Source organism: Taudactylus pleione, unplaced genomic scaffold (assembly GCF_031769625.1).
Source record: "Taudactylus pleione unplaced genomic scaffold, aTauple2 ptg000007l, whole genome shotgun sequence".
In the NCBI taxonomy this organism is placed as follows: domain Eukaryota; kingdom Metazoa; phylum Chordata; class Amphibia; order Anura; family Myobatrachidae; genus Taudactylus; species Taudactylus pleione.
In genome coordinates, this window is record NW_028284410.1 from 20,401,311 (window position 1) to 20,420,947 (window position 19,637).

Genomic DNA, 19,637 nt, shown 5'->3' on the forward strand with positions numbered 1-19,637 from the left:
CTTCTAGCCCCCACTCCGACAGGTGCACCCGACTCCGGCCGGGCACCAAACTAAACTGAGGTGCCTTGGCTCGGGGGCGGGGTATAGGAGGGGGACCCTAGTGCATCCTGGGAGGCTGAAAAGCTTAACTCTATGGTGCCCAGCGACTGACGTCACACCTGTACCCCAAGGTATCCTGTGGATACCCTATGGACCCTTAAGTAGAAATGTTGTTTTGACATTGAAACGTTAACACTGCTGGGAATCGTTTGAGTGTTTTTTTCAAAGCCCTGAGTGCCGCATCTCTCTGTATGTATATACTTGCTGCAAGGCTTAATTTAAGATGAGGGCAATGGGGTGAAATAATTACATTGTAAAAGTGAGTGCCGGACTTTGCCAGTGTGTGTGTGTACAGCATGTATGTATAAGAGTTATCCACACACCTAAAAAAGAGAGCGCCGGAGCACATTTTCCACCCTGAATGCCACCACATACCCCTCTGACCTCCTCAAGTGTCACTCAAACCACCCCACCTGTTTCTAAATACCACGCTTGCCACTCTGGCCAGCCCACCTGCTTCCACATACCCCAACACATGCTACTCTGACCACCCCACATGCCACTTAGACCTCCCAACATGCCTCCACATACTATAACACATGTCAGTCTGACCTCCCTTGCAGGGATATGACTAGAACATTGTGGGCCTACAATGTACTGGTTACAATCAGAGACAGACTTTTACCTAGGGACTGTGGGGCTGCAGCCCCCCTAGAATATCCTCCACTTTAGTGAACCACTGCAGTCCGTGACTGCACAGGCTACAATGTGACTGGAGGTGGCTTCCTATGAGAAGTGCTACTTGCCAGTCATGCACAGGACAGGCAGCCCCAGGGCGAGGTGTCTCCTCCCCCTGGGACTGCCATTTCGGGCTGCGATTAGCAGAGAGCGGCTTCCAGTGGAAGCCGCTGCTCTTCTGCCTTTCGGGCAGCCCTACATGGTTTCTCGGGGATGCAGTGAATGCAGCCCCCAAAAGCCGGTGTCATGCACATGCATGGCCAGACCAGCAGCAGCGGCAGCCCCCCTCAGGTAAGAGGGCAGGAGCCGCTACTGGTTACAACCCTACCCTAACTGCAGCCTATTTCTAAATTCATCTGTCGACATTCTGACTATCAACATTCACAATGACGACATATGTATGTGTCAACCATTGTGAATTCGACATATTGAATGTTGACATTATAAACATGTAGACATCCTGAATGTTGACATCAGCATTCTAAATTTTAACATGATGACTAGACAGTAACTAGACAATTTGCTGCCCTGTGCGAGAAAGAAGGTCGGTGCCACCCCCCCCTCTCCTCACACTTTACAGTATATGCACTGCACTAGAACAGCGGCACTGATACTGACCGCAGGGGAGCAAACACTCCCCACTGACTCATACATGTTGGATGCCGACGCCAACCCTGGCCGTCAGTGGCGACCAGCTGGTAAAAGACACCGCCGCTGGACCCAGGGCCATTGCAAGGTTTACGGGCACCCTAGGCAACATTTCATCAACTGCCCCTGCTCCTTCCAAGTCATAATATGCCGCGCATCAGTATCCCCAGTTAAGTAACATGCCACACATCAGTGTCCCTAATTCATAACATACTATATAGAATATTACACACAGCAGAGCGCCAACATCATAATGTACCTCATAACACTGCCACAAATTCATAATATGCCACACAGCTGTGCCACAAATTCATTATATGCCACTCAGCCATGAATTATGCCATTCATTGTATTTTTGTGGACTCAGCAGCGCCCTCCAGTGGCTGGCACCCTTAAGCGGCTGTCTAAGGTTGCCTAATGGTAGCATCGGCCCTGGCTGGACCTATCGCTGTGCGCTGACCTGGCAGTGAATGGGGACCTCCTGCAGTGCTGGACGCCATGCAGACGCCTACTGAGCACTAGACTCAACAGCTCCTCACCCTAAGAACTGTGGGAGGAGTGATGTCATGACGTCTCTCCTGTCCCATCGGACAGTGCATGATGAGTGACATGCAGGGGTGAGGCTGGCGCTTCAGTGGAAGAGCCGGGCACTGCGCACTGCACCGTTATTAATATACTTTATATTTATATATATATATATATATATAGCAGTGGGCGCCCGGTGCATAGAGATTGCGGTGGGTGGCCGGTTCCGCCCTCAGAGTGATTATCTCCTTGTACCCGTTATAGTAATACTGTATAGTACATATACTGTTCAGCACATACACACACTGTATGACTACGCTGTACAGCACATACTGTAAACACATTGTATAACACACTGTACAACACATACAAACTGTATAACACACACTAAATAACACACAAAGTATAACTACACAGTATAGCACACACTGTATAACACACACTGTAAAACACATATACACACTGTATATCACACTATATAACACACGCAGTATAACTACACAATATAGCACACACTGTATAACACACATTATATAACACATATACACACTGTATAACACACACTATATAATACACAAAGTATAACTACACCGAGCATAACTATACAATATAGCACACACTATATAGCACACACTGTACAACACATATACACACTGCAAAAAAAACTATATAGCACACAGAATAACTACACAGTATAGCACACACTTTATAACACACTGTACAACACATATACACATTGTATAACACACACTATATAACACACACAGTATAACTACTTGGGGTGTGCACCGGCCACTTTTCGTGTTTTGTGTTTTGGTTTTGGATCTGGATCTTTCTTCGTGTTTTGGATCTGGATTGGTTTTGCCAAAACCACCCTTCCGTGTTTTGGGTTCTGGGTTTTGTGTTTTGGATCTGTATTTTTTTGAAAAAAAGCATAAAAACAGCTAAAATCACAGAATTTGTAGGTTTTTCTGCTCCTATGCTATTATTAACCTCAATAACCTTAATTTCCACTCATTTCCAGTCTATTCTCAACACCTCACACCTCACAATAGTGTTTTTATGTCCAAAAGGTTGCACCGAGGTAGCTGGATGACTATGCTAAGCGACACGAGAGGGCGGCACAAACACGTGACCCATCTAGGCGTGATACTGCAGTGGCAGACAGGATGGCAGTTTGAAAAACTAGGCCCCAAAGAGTACATAATGCAAAGAAAAAAAGAGGTGCAAGATGGAATTGTCCTTGGGCCCTCCCACCCACCCTTATGTTGTATAAACAGGACATGCACACTTTAACAAACCAATCATTTCAGCGCCAGGGTCTGCCACACAACTGTGGCTGAAATGATTGGTTCGTTTGGGTCCCCACAAAACAAGCTGGCAATTAATCTGTCCCTGCACAAACTGGCTCTACGGAGGCAAGATGTCATCCTCATCCTCCTCATCCACCAATTCCTCACCCTCTTCAGTGTGTACATCCTCATCCTCACAAAGTATTAACTCGTCCCCACTTGAATCCACCACCACAGGTCCCTCTGTACGTTCTGGAGGCTGGTCTCCCTGGAAGAGCTGATAATTCATTTTGATGAACATCATCTTCTCCACATTCTGTGGAAGCAACCTCCTACGCCTTTCGCTGACAAGGTTCCCGGCTGCACTAAACACTCTTTCGGAGTACACACTGGAGGGGGGGCAACTCAGGTAAAATAGAGCCAGTTTGTACAGGGGCCTCCAAATTGCCTCTTTTTCCTGCCAGTACAGGTATGGACTGTCTGACATGCCTACTTGGATGCTGTCACCGATGTAATCCTCCACCATTCTGTCAATGGTGACAGTATCATATGCAGTGACAGTAGACATGTCAGAAATTGTTGCCAGGTCCTTCAGTCCGGACCAGATGTCCAAACTTGGTCCTGCCTGCCCTGCATCACCGCCAGCGGGTTGCTTAGGATACCTAAGTTTTTTCCTGGCAGCCCCAGTTGCGGGAGAAAATGAAGAAGGAGCTGTTGACGTGTCACGTTCCGCTTCAGCTGACAGTGTGTTCACCAGCAGGTTTTTGCACCTCTGCAGGCTTGTGTCGGCCGGAAAGAGAGACACCACATAGGCTTTAAACCTAGGATCGAGCACGGTGGCCAAAATGTAGTGGTCTGATTTCAACAGATTGACCACCCTGGAATCCTAGCAAAGCGAATGAAGGGCTTCATCCACAAGTCCCACATGCCAAGCGGAATCGCTCCATCTTAGCTCCTCCTTCACTTTCTCCAGCTGCTTCTGCAAAAGCCTGATGAGGGGAATGACCTGACTCAAGCTGGCAGTGTCTGAACTGACTTCACGTGTGGCAAGTTCGAAGGGCTGGAGAACCTTGCACAACACGGAAATCATTCTCCACTGCGCTTGAGTCAGGTGCATACCCCCTCCTTTGCCTATGTCATAGGTGGATGTATAGGCTTGTATGGCCTTTTGCTGCTCCTCCATCCTCTGAAGTATATAGAGGGTTGAGTTCCACCGCGTCACAACCTCTTGCTTCAGGTAATGGCGGGGCAGGTTCAAGAGTGTTTGCTGGCGCTCCAGTCTTCGGCACGCAGTCGCTGAATGGCGAAAGTGGCCAGAAATTTTTCTGGCCACCCAAAGCGTCTCCTGCACGCCCCTGTCGCTTTTCAGAAAATTCTGCACCACCAAGTTGATTGTGTGAGCAAAACATGGGACGTGCTGGAATTTGCCCAGATGTAATGCCCGCACAATATTGGTGGCGTTGTCAGATATCACAAATCCCCAGGAGAGTCTAAGTGGGGTAAGCCACTGGGCGATGATTTCCCTCAGTTTCTCTAAGAGGTTGTCGGCGGTGTGCCTCTTACTGAAACCGGTGATACACAGCGTAGCCTGCCTTGGAACGAGCTGGCGTTTCTGAGATGCTGCTACTGGTGACGCTGCTGCTGTTGCTGCGTAAGGTGATACATCTACCCAGTGGGCTGTCACAGTCATATAGTCCTTAGTCTGCCCTGTTCCACTTGTCCACATGTCCGTGGTTAAGTGGACATTGTGTACAACGGCATTTTTCAGGACACTGAGGACACTTTTTCTGACGTTTCTGTACAGTCTCGGTATCGCCTGCCTAGTGAAGTGGAATCTAGACGGGATTTGGAACCGGGGACACACTACCTCCATCAATTGTCTAAATCCCACTGCACTAATAGCGGATACCGGACGCACGTCTAACACCAACATAGCAGTCAAGGCCTCAGTTATACGTTTTGCTTCAGGATGACTGCTGTCGTACTTCATCCTCCTCGCTAAGGACTGTTGGAGGGTCAATTGTTTAGTAAAAGTAGTGGTGTTCCTACTTCCTCTCTGGGATGGTGAACGACTCCCAGCAGCAGCAACAGCAGCAGCGGCAGCAGTAGGCGTAGCAATGCAGGATCCTCCGGAGGAATCCCGGATAGGAGAGTCAGTCATGCCAGTGACATGGCCTGCAGGACTACTTCCGATCCTGACTAAGGAGGAAATTGATGAGGAGGGAGTTGACGGTGTGGTTTGCAGGCACTTGGATACAACAGGACAACGGGATTTAGGTGTCCCTGGACTGCTTACGGTCTTAGCCAAAGTTTCTGAACTTGACAGTAACTTTTTATGAACGCGCTGCAGGTGCCGTATAAGGGAGGATGTTCCTAGGTGGTTGACGTCCCTACCCCTACTTATTTCACCTTTACATATGGTACATATGGCAAGACAGTTGTTGTCCAGATTTGGATAGAAATATTGCCAGACCAAAGAGGTGGAATGTTTGGTTTTCTGCCCAGGCATGACCGTGATGGGCTTTTTCATCCCACGGACAACAACTGTCTCCCCCGGAGCCTGATTTAAACAAACCACATCACCATCAGAATCCTCCTCGCCAACTTCCTCCTCAGCGCCAGCTACACCAGTATCCTCATCCTGTTGTACTTCAACAGTGACATCTTCAATTTGCATATCAGCAAGTGGACTGTGGGTGCTCCTTTCAGCACTTGCAGGGGGCGTGCAAATGGTGGAAAGAGCCACCTCTTCCCGTCCAGGGCTGGGAAGGTCAGGCATCGCAACCACCACCACACTTGGACTCTCCTTTGGGATTTGTGATATCTTCTTAGAAAGCACAGTTCTTCGCTGTGCTTTTGCCAGCTTAACTCTTTTGATTTTTTTAGTGGGAGGAGGGCTGAACCACTAGTCATGAACATACTAGGGATCGACCTTAGCCGTTCCTTGCCACTCCGTGTCGTAAATGGCATATTGGCAAGTTTACGTTTCTCTTCAGCTGATTTAAATGTTTTTTTCAAGGTCATTTTCCTGAACTTTGTCATTTAGGATTGTATGTGCCCTCTATTATGACATTGGGCATCGCCCTTGGCAGACGACGTTGATGGCATGTTATCGTCTATATCATGACTAGTGGCAGCAGCTTCAGGACTAGGAGGAAGTGGTTCTTGATCTTTCTCTATTTTATTTTTATCGGAGAAAGTTTGGTCCTCCATTTATGTTATATCGATTTGATATATACGTGCGGCTAAACACAGAAAATATTTTTTTATTTTTGCTGGAGAGTAGTGCACTTTGTGGGTTACACCAGCCTTTAAGAAATGAGCCAGCCGGCTCTTTACTTATGGGACACAGGCGCACGCTTGGCGCTGCTCCTTTGTTGATGCACGTGCGGCTACTGCGCACACAATTCACAAACACAGAAAATATATATTTTTTTGGTTTGGAGTGTACTTTGGGGGTTACAGCACCCTTTAACGGTCAAGCCAGCCGGCCCTTTACTTATGACACAGGCGCACGCTTGGCACTACTTTGTTGATGCACGTGCGGCTACTGCGCACACAATTCACAAACACAGAAAATATATATTTTTTTGGTTTGGAGTGTACTTTGGGGGTTACAGCACCCTTTAACGGTCAAGCCAGCCGGCCCTTTACTTATGACACAGGCGCACGCTTGGCACTACTTTGTTGATGCACGTGCGGCTACTGCGCACACAATTCACAAACAGAAAAAATATTTTGTTATTTGGTTTGGAGTGTACTTTGGGGGTTACAGCACCCTTTAACGGTCAAGCCAGCTGGCCCTTTACTTATGACACAGGCGCACGCTTGGCACTACTTTGTTGATGCACGTGCGGCTACTGCGCACACAATTCACAAACACAGCAAAAATATTTTGTCATTTGGTTTGGAGAGTACTTTGGGGGTTACAGCACCCTTTAACGGTCAAGCCAGCCGGACCTTTACTTATGACACAGGCGCACGCTTGGCACTACTTTGTTGATGCACGTGCGGCTACTGCGCACACAATTCACAAACACAGAAAATAATTTTTTTTTGGGTTTGGACTGGAGTGTACTTTGGGGGTTACAGCACCCTTTAACGGTCAAGCCAGCCAGCCCTTTACTTATGACACAGGCGCACGCTTGGCACTACTTTGTTGATGCACGTGCGGCTACTGCGCACACAATTCACAAACACAGAAAATATATATTTTTTTGGTTTGGACTGGAGTGTACTTTGGGGGTTACAGCACCCTTTAATGGTCAAGCCAGCCGGCCCTTTACTTATGACACAGGCGCACGCTTGGCACTACTTTGTTGATTTACGTGCGGCTACTGCGCACACAATTCACAAACACAGAAAATAATTTTTTTTTTTGGTTTGGACTGGAGTGTACTTTGGGAGTTACAGCACCCTTTATCGGTCAAGCCAGCCGGCATTTTACTTATGACACAGGCGCACGCTTGGCACCACTTTGTTGATGCACGTGCGGCTACTGCGCACACAATTCACAAACACAGAAAATAATTTTTTTTTTGGTTTGGACTGGAGTGTACTTTGGGGGTTACAGCACCCTTTAACGGTCAAGCCAGCCGGCCCTTTACTTATGACACAGGCGCACGCTTGGCACTACTTTGTTGATGCACGTGCGGCTACTGCGCACACAATTCACAATCACAGAAAATATATATTTTTTTGGTTTGGGGTGTACTTTGGGGGTTACAGCACCCTTTAACGGTCAAGCCAGCCGGCCCTTTACTTATGACACAGGCGCACGCTTGGCACTACTTTGTTGATGCACGTGCGGCTACTGCGCACACAATTCACAAACACAGAAAATAATTTTTTTTTTGGTTTGGACTGGAGTGTACTTTGGGAGTTACAGCACCCTTTAACGGTCAAGCCAGCCGGCCCTTTACTTATAACACAGGCGCACACTCGGCACTACTTTGTTGATGCACGTGCGGCTACTGCGCAAACAATTCACAAACACAGAAAATATATATTTTTTTGGTTTGGAGTGTACTTTGGGGGTTACAGGACCCTTTAACGGTCAAGCCAGCCGGCCCTTTACTTATGACACAGGCGCACGCTTGGCACTACTTTGTTGATGCACGTGCGGCTACTGCGCACACAATTCACAAACACAGAAAAAATATTTTGTTATTTGGTTTGGAGTGTACTTTGGGGGTTACAGCACCCTTTAACGGTCAAGCCAGCCGGCCCTTTACTTATGACACAGGCGCACGCTTGGCACTACTTTGTTGATGCACGTGCGGCTACTGCGCACACAATTCACAAACACAGAAAATAATTTTTTTTTTGGTTTGGACTGGAGTGTACTTTGGGGTTTACAGCACCCTTTAATGGTCAAGCCAGCCGGCCCTTTACTTATGACACAGGCGCACGCTTGGCACTACTTTGTTGATGCACGTGCCGCTACTGCGCACACAATTCACAAACACAGAAAATATATATCTTTTTGGTTTGGACTGGAGTGTACTTTGGGGGTTACAGCACCCTTTAACGGTCAAGCCAGCCGGCCCTTTACTTATGACACAGGCGCACGCTTGGCACTACTTTGTTGACGTTCGTGCGGCTACTGCGCACACAATTCACAAACACAGAAAATATATATTTTTTTGGTTTGGAGTGTACTTTGGGGGTTACAGCACCCTTTAACGGTCAAGCCAGCCGGCCCTTTACTTATGACACAGGCGCACGCTTGGCACTACTTTGTTGATGCACGTGCGGCTACTGCGCACACAATTCACAAACACAGAAAATAATTTTTTTTTTGGTTTGGACTGGAGTGTACTTTGGGGTTTACAGCACCCTTTAATGGTCAAGCCAGCCGGCCCTTTACTTATGACACAGGCGCACGCTTGGCACTACTTTGTTGATGCACGTGCCGCTACTGCGCACACAATTCACAAACACAGAAAATATATATCTTTTTGGTTTGGACTGGAGTGTACTTTGGGGGTTACAGCACCCTTTAACGGTCAAGCCAGCCGGCCCTTTACTTATGACACAGGCGCACGCTTGGCACTACTTTGTTGATGCACGTGCGGCTACTGCGCACACAATTCACAAACACAGAAAATATATATTTTTTTGGTTTGGAGTGTACTTTGGGGGTTACAGCACCCTTTAACGGTCAAGCCAGCCGGCCCTTTACTTATGACACAGGCGCACGCTTGGCACTACTTTGTTGATGCACGTGCTGCTACTGCGCACACAATTCACATACACAGAAAATATATATATTTTTTTGGTTTGGACTGGAGTGTACTTTGGGAGTTACAGCACCCTTTATCGGTCAAGCCAGCCGGCCCTTTACTTATGACACAGGCGCACGCTTGGCACTACTTTGTTGATGCACGTGCGGCTACTGCGCACACAATTCACAAACACAGAAAATAATTTTTTTTTTGGTTTGGACTGGAGTGTACTTTGGGGGTTACAGCACCCTTTAACGGTCAAGCCAGCCGGCCCTTTACTTATGACACAGGCGCACGCTTGGCACTACTTTGTTGATGCACGTGCGGCTACTGCGCACACAATTCACAAACACAGAAAATATATTTTTTTTTGGTTTGGAGTGTACTTTGGGGGTTACAGCACCCTTTAACGGTCAAGCCAGCCGGCCCTTTACTTATGACACAGGCGCACGCTTGGCACACAAAAAATATTATTTTTTTAGCACTTGGGGGGAGCACCCCTGATGGATAGAGCACCCCCTGGACAACACTACAGCACCCCTTTAGGACTGGGACACTGCACAGGACTTTGGAGTGGACACAGCCCCTATGGAGAACTGACTGCAAAACACGGTCCAGCCAGCCCCTATGGACATTGAAGTAGTGGACACAGCCCCAGTGCCAGATTAAGGTCCAAATGGGCCTGGAGCTGAAATGTATTTAGGGCCTATTGTGTGCTGCTACAGGGGAGTTTGGTAAGGTTTGACTAGTGATGTTGGTGGTGGTGTTGGTTTGACTAGTGATCAGGGGGCGTGACCAATGCTGTGTGGGTGTGGTCTGCACAGGGTGTGTACCTGTGCTGTGGGGTCCAGCTAACTCCACGGAGGGCAAAGCTAGTACCTACCTTTAACCACTTTGTAGTGCAGCTATTGCAATGTTTTTTTTATGTGTGAGACATGGTGTGAACACTGGTCTTAATACCGACATCTGAATCCCAACAAAAGAGTTAAGATAGGCGTGGAAATTACCGACACCTATGTTAATCCCGACGCCGGAACGCCAGACAAACAAGGTAGGTCCGGGATGCCCTTAGCGTTAGCCATGGGGAGGGTTAGGTTTAGGGTCTGTAGCGGGGTTAGGTTATTTTGGGGGGAGGTTAGGGTTAGGCACCCCTGGGGGGAGGTTAGGGTTAGGCACACCCCCGGGAGGGTTAGGTTTAGGGTGTGTTAAGGGGGGGGGGTTGGGCACCCCCGGAGGTAGGTTAGGGATAGGCACCACTAAGGGAGAGTTAGGGGGGGGGTAGGGATATGGTACTTACCTGCCCTGTCGGGATCTTCTTCCTTCGGGCTGCTGGCGCCTGGACTTCATACCCATTCCGCTGTGAACTGTATTGTTTACCTTTCCTTGAGTGCTAGAATAGTTAAGGTTATTAAAAATAAAAAATTGTCCACTGTTGCCATATTTTTTTTTGGAGTGTTCACCCCACATCTCTAGCCACTGTAGTAAATTAATAGACAGCCTTCTTCGCTGTAGCCTTTTTAAAAAATACAATAAATAGATGCAATCACAATACTGGACGAGAACAGTAATGATGGGTACCAGTGGTCGCACTGAGCAAAAAAAAATTGTAAATTGGGGTCCTACTCCACAGTTTCTGGGACCCATCACATAATATGGCGGGTGAGGGCAAGCAGCAGTTGGGACAGTGCTGGAGGCAGGTAGCAGTTGGGGTAGAGTTGGGAGTATGGGCAGGGATAAGTTGGGGTAGAGGTGGTTAGGGGCATGCAGTACTGGGGGGTATGGAGTGGGGAAAAGTACATAGCAGTACTGGGGGTAAAGGGACTCAGGGCCCGATTCAGACCCGGACGCTAAGAAGCGTTTGCTCGTTCACAGCGTATGCAAATTTGACTGACAACAAGGCAGGCGATCGCATGCCAAGGTATAAGCACGCCCACTATGTCTTGCCGTGCGTTCGCTTTGTTTATGCAAACGCCCACCAGCCTGTCTTAAGACGTCCACTTGCGCACGTCATCTCCAGGAAGTGTATGCAACCATCGGTACATCGAGTACCATCGGAAGCAAACGCAGCACTTGAGGTTGACTATACCCTACCTCAAGCACTGCGATCACTTCAGTGTAAAATTCAACCAGGTGACATGTACAATGATGCTGCCTGTTAATTATGCACGCCTCTGAAACGGCGTTTATGCTTAGACACGCCTGCGTTCGCACCTCCACTCTCCCCCGTTTCTAGTGGCTTGCCCGTTACCACCCACAAACGGCTTCTCCTGTCAGTCATTCAGTTGGGCTGTCTATGCGCAGTAAGTGAACGCTTCCTGATTGCTCGACTAATTTGCGCACGCGCACTGCGATGCATGCGCACAATGCGAACCATCGGCAGCTATGAGTGAACGCTTCTTAGCATCCGGGTCTGAATCGGGCCCTCAGTGCTATATCGTGAGCGGCGGGACCCGGGGGGTTGCATACACACTTGCCTATGCTGGCAGCGACGGAACAACAGCGGGGGCCATGCTGCATTCGGCAGCAAGGCCTCCACTGACTAAATCGCCCATCAGACCTGACCTGCATGCAGGTCCGATGGGTTATGTCACCGACGATGTGCAGGAGCGCCCATCATCAGCGACAGCTGGTACACACTGCCTGTTGTGGATGATATCTCGTCCGATCCGCCGGATCGGATAACATATTTTCTATTGTGTACCCGGCTTAAGAGTTGCCTACTATGTTTTAGAAACCATCAGAAATATTCTATAGTTGCTGTTACCTATACACATCCATAGCACCACTACAGGGATGCTGAGGAACCATTGCTGCCCACACGATACATTGATAGAGGGAAGCCAGAAGGACCATGCTATTACCCGACTTCTCACAGTGAAGGAATGCATACACTCACCCATAGCAGGAGAAGGTGTTGATGATCTTCCAGAAGTGCTCCCTCTCCAGCCTCTCCTCCTCTGGGCTCTTGCGCTGCCTCTGCTCGGTGTGGGGGTGTATGATTGGGACTCCTTGTGGTCGCCTTGCTGCGCTCTGCTCCCAGCCCTCTGCTGTTCAAGCAGTGAGTGGCCGCGTGCGGACGTTGCTCAGAGAACAGCTTGGGTTCGGTGGGAGGCGCTGCTTCTGCTCCTGGGCAGTGGGCGGGGGCTGGCAGTGACGGGACGGAGCAGCAGGCTAATTGGGTGAGGATCCCTTACACTGTCTACTACCACCTAATGCAGGAAGAACACTTCCCATTGTCCAAATTTCATAGGGAAATTAAACTGCGGGGTCAAAAGTAATAGTGAAAAAAAAAAAAAAAAAGTACTTTTGCCAACTCCTTTTCACTGCACTAGGCTGCTCCTGTCATCAGGTGGCTGAGCGGCTCTGCTTTACTGCTAGCAGCGGCATAGCTTCATTCAGACAAGGAGAATGGGTAGGGCTTCATGAGGATGGGGGCGGGGCTTAGGGCACCCGGCGGGAAGGCTGAAGCTTCAGTAAGGGGGGCGGAATAGGCAGAGCTTCGGGAGGCCAGAGGGATTGGGCTAGGCTTTGCAAAACGAGTGGGTGGAACTATGGTTGACGGAAGCGGAACTTAAGACTTCCACAAGTGGGCGTGGCTCCAGGACCCAGCAGTGTGATTCACAGTGATGCTTTTGAATTGGCCAGGGATGAATGGAGTGTGCTATAGACGGTCACCGGTGGTGACAGGAAAACATTTTTCTCCTGTCAAAACCATCTGCTGGGGATCCTGTGGGCCTATTTTCAATGGTGGCCTGGAGCTGTAGGTCCACCCGCCCCATTGTTAATCCGGCCCTGCACAGCCCCTATTAACAACAGCAGCACAGCACAACACAGCCAGCCCCTATGGACTTTGAAGTAGTGGACAACAGCAGCACAGCGCAGCACAGCACAGCACAACACTACTCTGCACTACACTACACTACACTACACAGCCCAGCCAGCCCTAACTCCCACCCTCCCTCTTCACTGTCCACAGCCGAGTGAGAAAATGGCGCCGACGCGGGTACCTTATATAGGATCCAAAACCCGCGAGACCCGGAAGGCGGGATGATGACGTTTTGCCTCGATTTCAGATCCGAGTCAGGCGGGAAAAGTCGAGCCTGACTCGGATCTGACTCGGATCGGGGGGGTTCGGATTTCAGAAATCCGAACCCGCTCACCCCTAATATCTACACAGTATAGCATACACTGAATAACACTCACTGTACAACGCACACTGTATACTTTCTAACTAATATTTTTTTTTTATTCTATTGGTACACTCCTAACTAGGGTGAACTTGTCAAAATATGTAAAGAAATGTGCCTTTTTAATGATTCTTCCCAAGAATATTTTCACACACTTAGCACAACTGTATTAATTTATATAGCTGTCACAATTTTAATGATATGTGTACTTTTGCATTTTGTCAGTTATATTGCTGGAAATAAGGCTTTTTTTAAACATTGCTTAATATTACAGATTTATTTTTTTTAACTACTATATATTGTTTTGCTTTTAAAACAAGTTGGTACAAAGGGTGGGATGCACTATTGCAGTTTTTGCTGTCAAAACCTCCAAAAAAGATGTACTACATAATATGCACCAAGCCCCGAAATGCGATACATTGCAGGGCTTGGATGCGTCTTTAGATGGAGTTAACCAATAGAATCCTATGGGCTTCTAATCATGACTCCCCCTGATAGTGATCCAATTGGTTCTCTCCCAGCACCCCCAGAGGAACTTCTGAGTCATAAACCCAGAAATCCCTTTATCGCAAACGACAGCTCTTACTGGGAGAGCTGTCCTTTGTGATTTTATTCATACATACCAGTGTTATTTACGCCAGCATGCATGCGATAAGCGGCGGGGTGCATCCCGCTCACTATAACATGTGTACTAATTAGAACTTCTTTAGTATAAATATGTCCAGAGTCTATGGATGAAAATGCACAGGAGTGCATTTTTAATGTTGTTTATGAATGTCTAATGACAGATAACAGAAGTGTCATCTGTTTAGAAACGTCCAATAAAGTCAGTTATGAAAAAAATTGGATAGAGCCTTGTATTTCCTGCAGCGTGTTGAACTCTTAAGCCGCGTATCCACTACGCGATGTTACTGAGTGATTGCACGATTCCGACATCGTAATCGTGCAATCGCTCAGTATTTGTGCACAAATCAGGCATGTAAATGTCGGAAACTACCAGCGATGCGCTCTCCCACTGGTCGTTTCCGGCATCTATCATCGCCTGAACATGCTGGTCAATCTGCCGATAACGACAGATTGGCCATGTTCGGGGTTGAGGGAGGGTGCCTACTTCAGTGTAGGCACAGCACAGACTGTGAAACGACTGCATGATTACAATGTCGTAATCGTGCAGTCGCTTCACAGTCTGCTCGTGGATACACACCATTAGTGCAATGCTGCTGCATATGTTGTTATATATGAAACTTACATACCATCTCTAAACCACTGGACACTCGGCTTGTGTCTTTCAAGACTGGAGGAAACAGAACAGGACAGGACAAAGGATTCTTTCTCCCTGGTGAACACTGGTCCCAAGACACTGGTGAATTCACCTTCATAGTCTGGCAACAAAGCTTTAAAAAAACAAAAACAGAACAGTATAACGCTGGGTTCAGGCTCTTAGGAAGAGCTAAAGATATAGGGTCGTATTCAATTAGAAGCGAAAAGTCTGCTTCGGCGATACTTTTTCGCTGATGATGTAATTTTTGCCGGTTTCAACTTATCCCTGTATTCAATTTTAGTGTCTTTTCGCCGGCGCGATAATGCAATGCAATATAATAGGCGAAAAAGTTTTGCCGATGAATAGCCGGCGGAAAAAAGTGCAGAATTGGGGTTTTGGGGTGCAGAGGTACGGAAACCACCCTGTACCATTTGTACACCCCCCTTGATGCAATTTGTTTAAAAAAACGCAAATAAATACACAAAGGACACCCCAAAAAAGCACTTTGAAAAAATGGGCAAAATAAAAATCAAAGTGGGGGTACAAATTCAAAAACTAGCGAAATAGCCGTTGAGGGGGTCTGCAAGTATGGGGGAGGTGTATTTTTGATTGTAGGTGATTGCTGAAGGTGCGTTTTTGGCACTATTTAATGCTTGACTTTAGCAACTTTAAAATATGCTTGCTCCCATTTTGATGTACCCCAAATTTGATGGGACTACTTCATTCCCCCCAAAATGCTATTATTCACCACTTGCTTAAAGACGCTAAATAACGCCTATTGAGACCATTTAAAGACCCCAAATACCTTTAGCAGGCCTATTCGGGGGTACCCATAGTGAACCCCCATGTCAGAGCATCTTTAGGGGGGGTGTCAGGCTGATTTCCCCAAAACTGACAGAACTTTTTGCCGATTTCGATTTTGCCGGGTCCCGTTTTTGCGCATTTGCAATTGAATACGGGGATACGCGGTGACTTGCGCGATAGTTTTTCACCGACAAAACCTCCGATGATGGCAAAGTCCGGCCTTGGACTTTTCGCTCCAAATTGAATACTGGCCATAGTCGGTTGGATTCTGTATTGACTTTTTATGATTTTGTACATTTTACGGATGCCAGTTTAGAAGACCACCAAGTGGGTGTGCACTTTGCAACAGCTTTAGACAGAAAATTGGACACATCTGCGCAATGTAAAAAGCAGTTGTGGCCCGCAAATTGTGAGGTTTGTAAATGACCCTTTATATAATCTTCTTCACATAATAATAAAATCTAAAATCTCCTGTGAAACGCTTAATGTACTACTGATTTTATCAGGTAATCATCATTTTCACCTGTGTTGTGAACGTCCCAGAATCTGTACTTTAAGTTTACTCACATGGGTAGGTAACAGAATCCCAGCCTGCTTTTAACCCTTGGTATTCTGAAAAAAAGTAAATAGAAATTATTCTAAATTACTAATTACAAGATACAAAAATACAGCATGTGTTTTTTTACTACAGTTTTCCCCAAAAATATTCATAGGGGTATATTTACTAAAGTGCAGGTTTTAGAAGTGGAGATGTTGCCCATAGCAACCAATCATATTCTAGCTATTATCTTCTAGAAGGTGCTGGAATAGATAAATGTTAAATAGAATGTGATTAGTTGCAATGGGCAACATTTTCACTTCTAAAAACCTGCACTTTAGTAAATATACCCCATAGTGTGTGACTAGGAGGTAAATTTACTAAGATTCGAGTTTGGTCGAGATGACAATCTCAGGTAAGTTTAGGCATGTTTTTCATCTCGCAAATTTACTAAAGGAAAACTCTGGTGAGTTTGGGAGAGAGTTCTCTCTTCTCACTCGTAAAACTCAGGTGACATCGCAAACTCGAATCAACTCACCATCGGGCAAATTCGGAAGTACTTTTCATGAAAAAGATGCATCTTGCAAATTTACTAAGAATCAAGATTACAATCTCAGGTAAGATTAGAGCAAACTCGCCAAGAAATTGAAGTTTCAAACACTCCACCTCCTGAGCTGCGAGTTTGCCATAAACATACACAGATCAGTGTGATTTCTGTATGTTTCTGCATGTGTACTTAATGTAAAGTGTTTACATTTTAAAAAAATTACGTAGGCCCCCCCCCCCCCAAAAGACATAACCAGCCTCGTACTGGTCAGCCAGTCCTGGCCCCTTAAATTACGAGTAGGGTTTCATTATAATTCAGGAACCAGCACCTGGCTGCAGGGCTGTGGGTACGGGGGTAATAATGTGTAAAATAATTGAAAACTATTGTATTTTACAGTGGAACTACAGGTGCCAGCTAGTGGCCGGCACCCGTACCCCCACTGTAAAATAAATAGTTAAAAAACCACAGTACACACACACCGTATACAGTAAACCTTTATTACATACACCTATCCCACTCACACATACTTACCTGTGGCAGCTGGTCTGTCCCCTTGTCCCATGTAGATTCCATGGGTGTACCTGGAAAAAAGATCCCATACTCAACTCCATCCTGACGCCGCTCTCCGTAGCATCCTCGTACTTGACAAAATAAGAAAATGAGTAACGCGATCCATGCGGACAGGTGCAAGTATATGTTGTGATATAATACTTGCACCTCGCGAAATAACATATGACCGTGATCATCTGTTATTTCCCACGGGTCGCTAGCCAATCGGAAGCCGCTTTACATGTAGCAGCCGCTCATTGGCTGGTTACACGTGGGTCCCAGCCAATGAGTGCCCGCTACATGTAAAGCAGCCTTCACATATCTCACTGATATGTGCAAGCTGCTTGCTCGGGAGAGTTTTGCAGAGAGATAAGACACTGTACTCTCGGGGGAGTAATCTCATCTAAACTTGCTACTCCGGGGAGAAATCTTGATCTGCTTCACCATCGGAAAACTCACTTTCAGCTAAACTCACTTCTTAAAGTAAAAAAAAAATTTGCGAGTTGAAAAACGGGAAAATCACCCGAGATTCGGCGATGCTAATCAAGTTTAAAAAAAAACAAACTCGATCAGACTCGTTTCTTAGTAAATTTACCCCTAGCACTCTGAAATTTCGTGGGATGCAGGGAAGGAAGTGCTGATGATTTTTTGTGCAAGTGGTGAAGGTAAACAGGATAATTTTATTACTGTGGCTGGCAAGAAGAGTAGAGATTAGTATAATCCTAAATTAAATAGGGATAATTCTCTGTACCCTTGCTGACTCCAGCCCGATGAATTCACCAAAACTTCTTTTAATTAATGTGATATAAAAGTACAGTGTTTAGTCACTGTGGTTCACAATATATTTGAACATTTCCTATGTAGAAGTGAGCTTCCTATAGACAACAACTGCAGTAATGCCTATTTATACTGTAAATAAGGGGTTCTCAACTCCAGTCCTTAAGTACCACCAACAGACCATGTTTTTTGCATTTCTTTAATCATGCACAGATGATAACTTGTTGAGGAATCGGAGAAACTTATGGGTTGACGTTGAGAACCACTGCTGTACTGTTTTTGCGACTGAGGATTTGAAAACAAAACAAAGGCGCTAAGACTTCATGGGAACATGTAAAACTTTGTTAGGAGACTCTAATATATATAAAAAAAGGGATTTACTAGGGAATATGTAATGTCATTTATAAGTACAATTCTAATGATATAGTCAGTATGTGTTAGTACCTATACTATGGAGGGAATTCAATTAGCCGGGGTAATTTACCGTGGGCTAATTGGTCATAAAGAGTAAATGAAGCTTAGTGGCATTTATAAAAAGAAAAGTGACTTAATTTTGCAATAATTCATCTAAAGCATCTGCTTTAAAATGGTTTAACATATTGGCATCTAAATGTTTCCGTCTATCTTAAAGCAGGATAACACTTCTTATTGGCATATAGGATTACTTACGTTTTACCAGCACATTAGCAAAAGAAGTTGCCTGCCCAAAATCATTTGTAGCCACAACACTGTAGTCAGCAGAATCCTCCATGGTGCATCTGTTCATAAATAAAGGAAAGTGTTTGCCTGTGAAAGTTGTGCTCCCTGAAGAATTAACTACTGTACATTGTGCTGTTGTTTTTGCACCACTGCTGCTATTTAATGCTATACGTTGCGGCTTTGTGATATAGATATATATTTTATGTGCGCTGACCCCCATGTTTTTGTTTTGGCTCTATTTCATCATCGGTGTTGCCAAAACCATCCTCATGTGTTTTGAATTTGGATCTGTATTTTTGTTGAATTGATAAAAACAACTAAAATCACATACTTTGGGCCTGTTTTTGTTCCTACTGTATTATTAACCTCAATAACATTCATTTCCAGTCAATTTTGTCCACTTCAAAGCTCACAATATTGTTTTTATCCAGTTTAGGCTGAGCTAGCTGGCTGACTAAGCTAAGCAACAACAGAGGGCGGCACAAACATGTGGCAGTTCAACTTCAAACATGGCACATCCAGGAAACAGAGTGGCACTGTAGTGGCAGGCAAGATTGCAGTTTAATATAAACTATATAATGCTATAGAATGTTTTCATTAATCAAGAACTAGATCAGAGGGCCAAGGGCAGTACAGGGAAATGGAGATGAAGTATGTAGTGGAAGGGAGAATGATCGACTGAATTATTATTTTATTACTGCTATCAAACAAATAAATCAGAGAAGTGGAAAATGCCAGTACAAGCACCCAAAATTGATTAAAGTGGAGCATTAATTAATTGATTTATTATAATTGATTGATTAAGA

General features: G+C 46.0%; 1 protein-coding gene across 1 annotated transcript in view; it reads right to left on the reverse strand.

Moving 5' to 3' along the window:
* MYOM3 (myomesin 3) overlaps positions 1–19,637 on the reverse strand; it is a 222,094-nt gene that overhangs the window by 91,117 nt on the left and 111,340 nt on the right. Inside the window, exons 7-9 of the mRNA XM_088460571.1 lie at positions 18,802–18,890; positions 16,289–16,333; positions 14,910–15,050 (exon numbers count right to left, since the gene is read on the reverse strand). Coding sequence (XP_088316697.1) covers positions 14,910–15,050; positions 16,289–16,333; positions 18,802–18,890 — 275 coding nt within the window. The remainder of the gene's footprint in view (positions 1–14,909; positions 15,051–16,288; positions 16,334–18,801; positions 18,891–19,637) is intronic.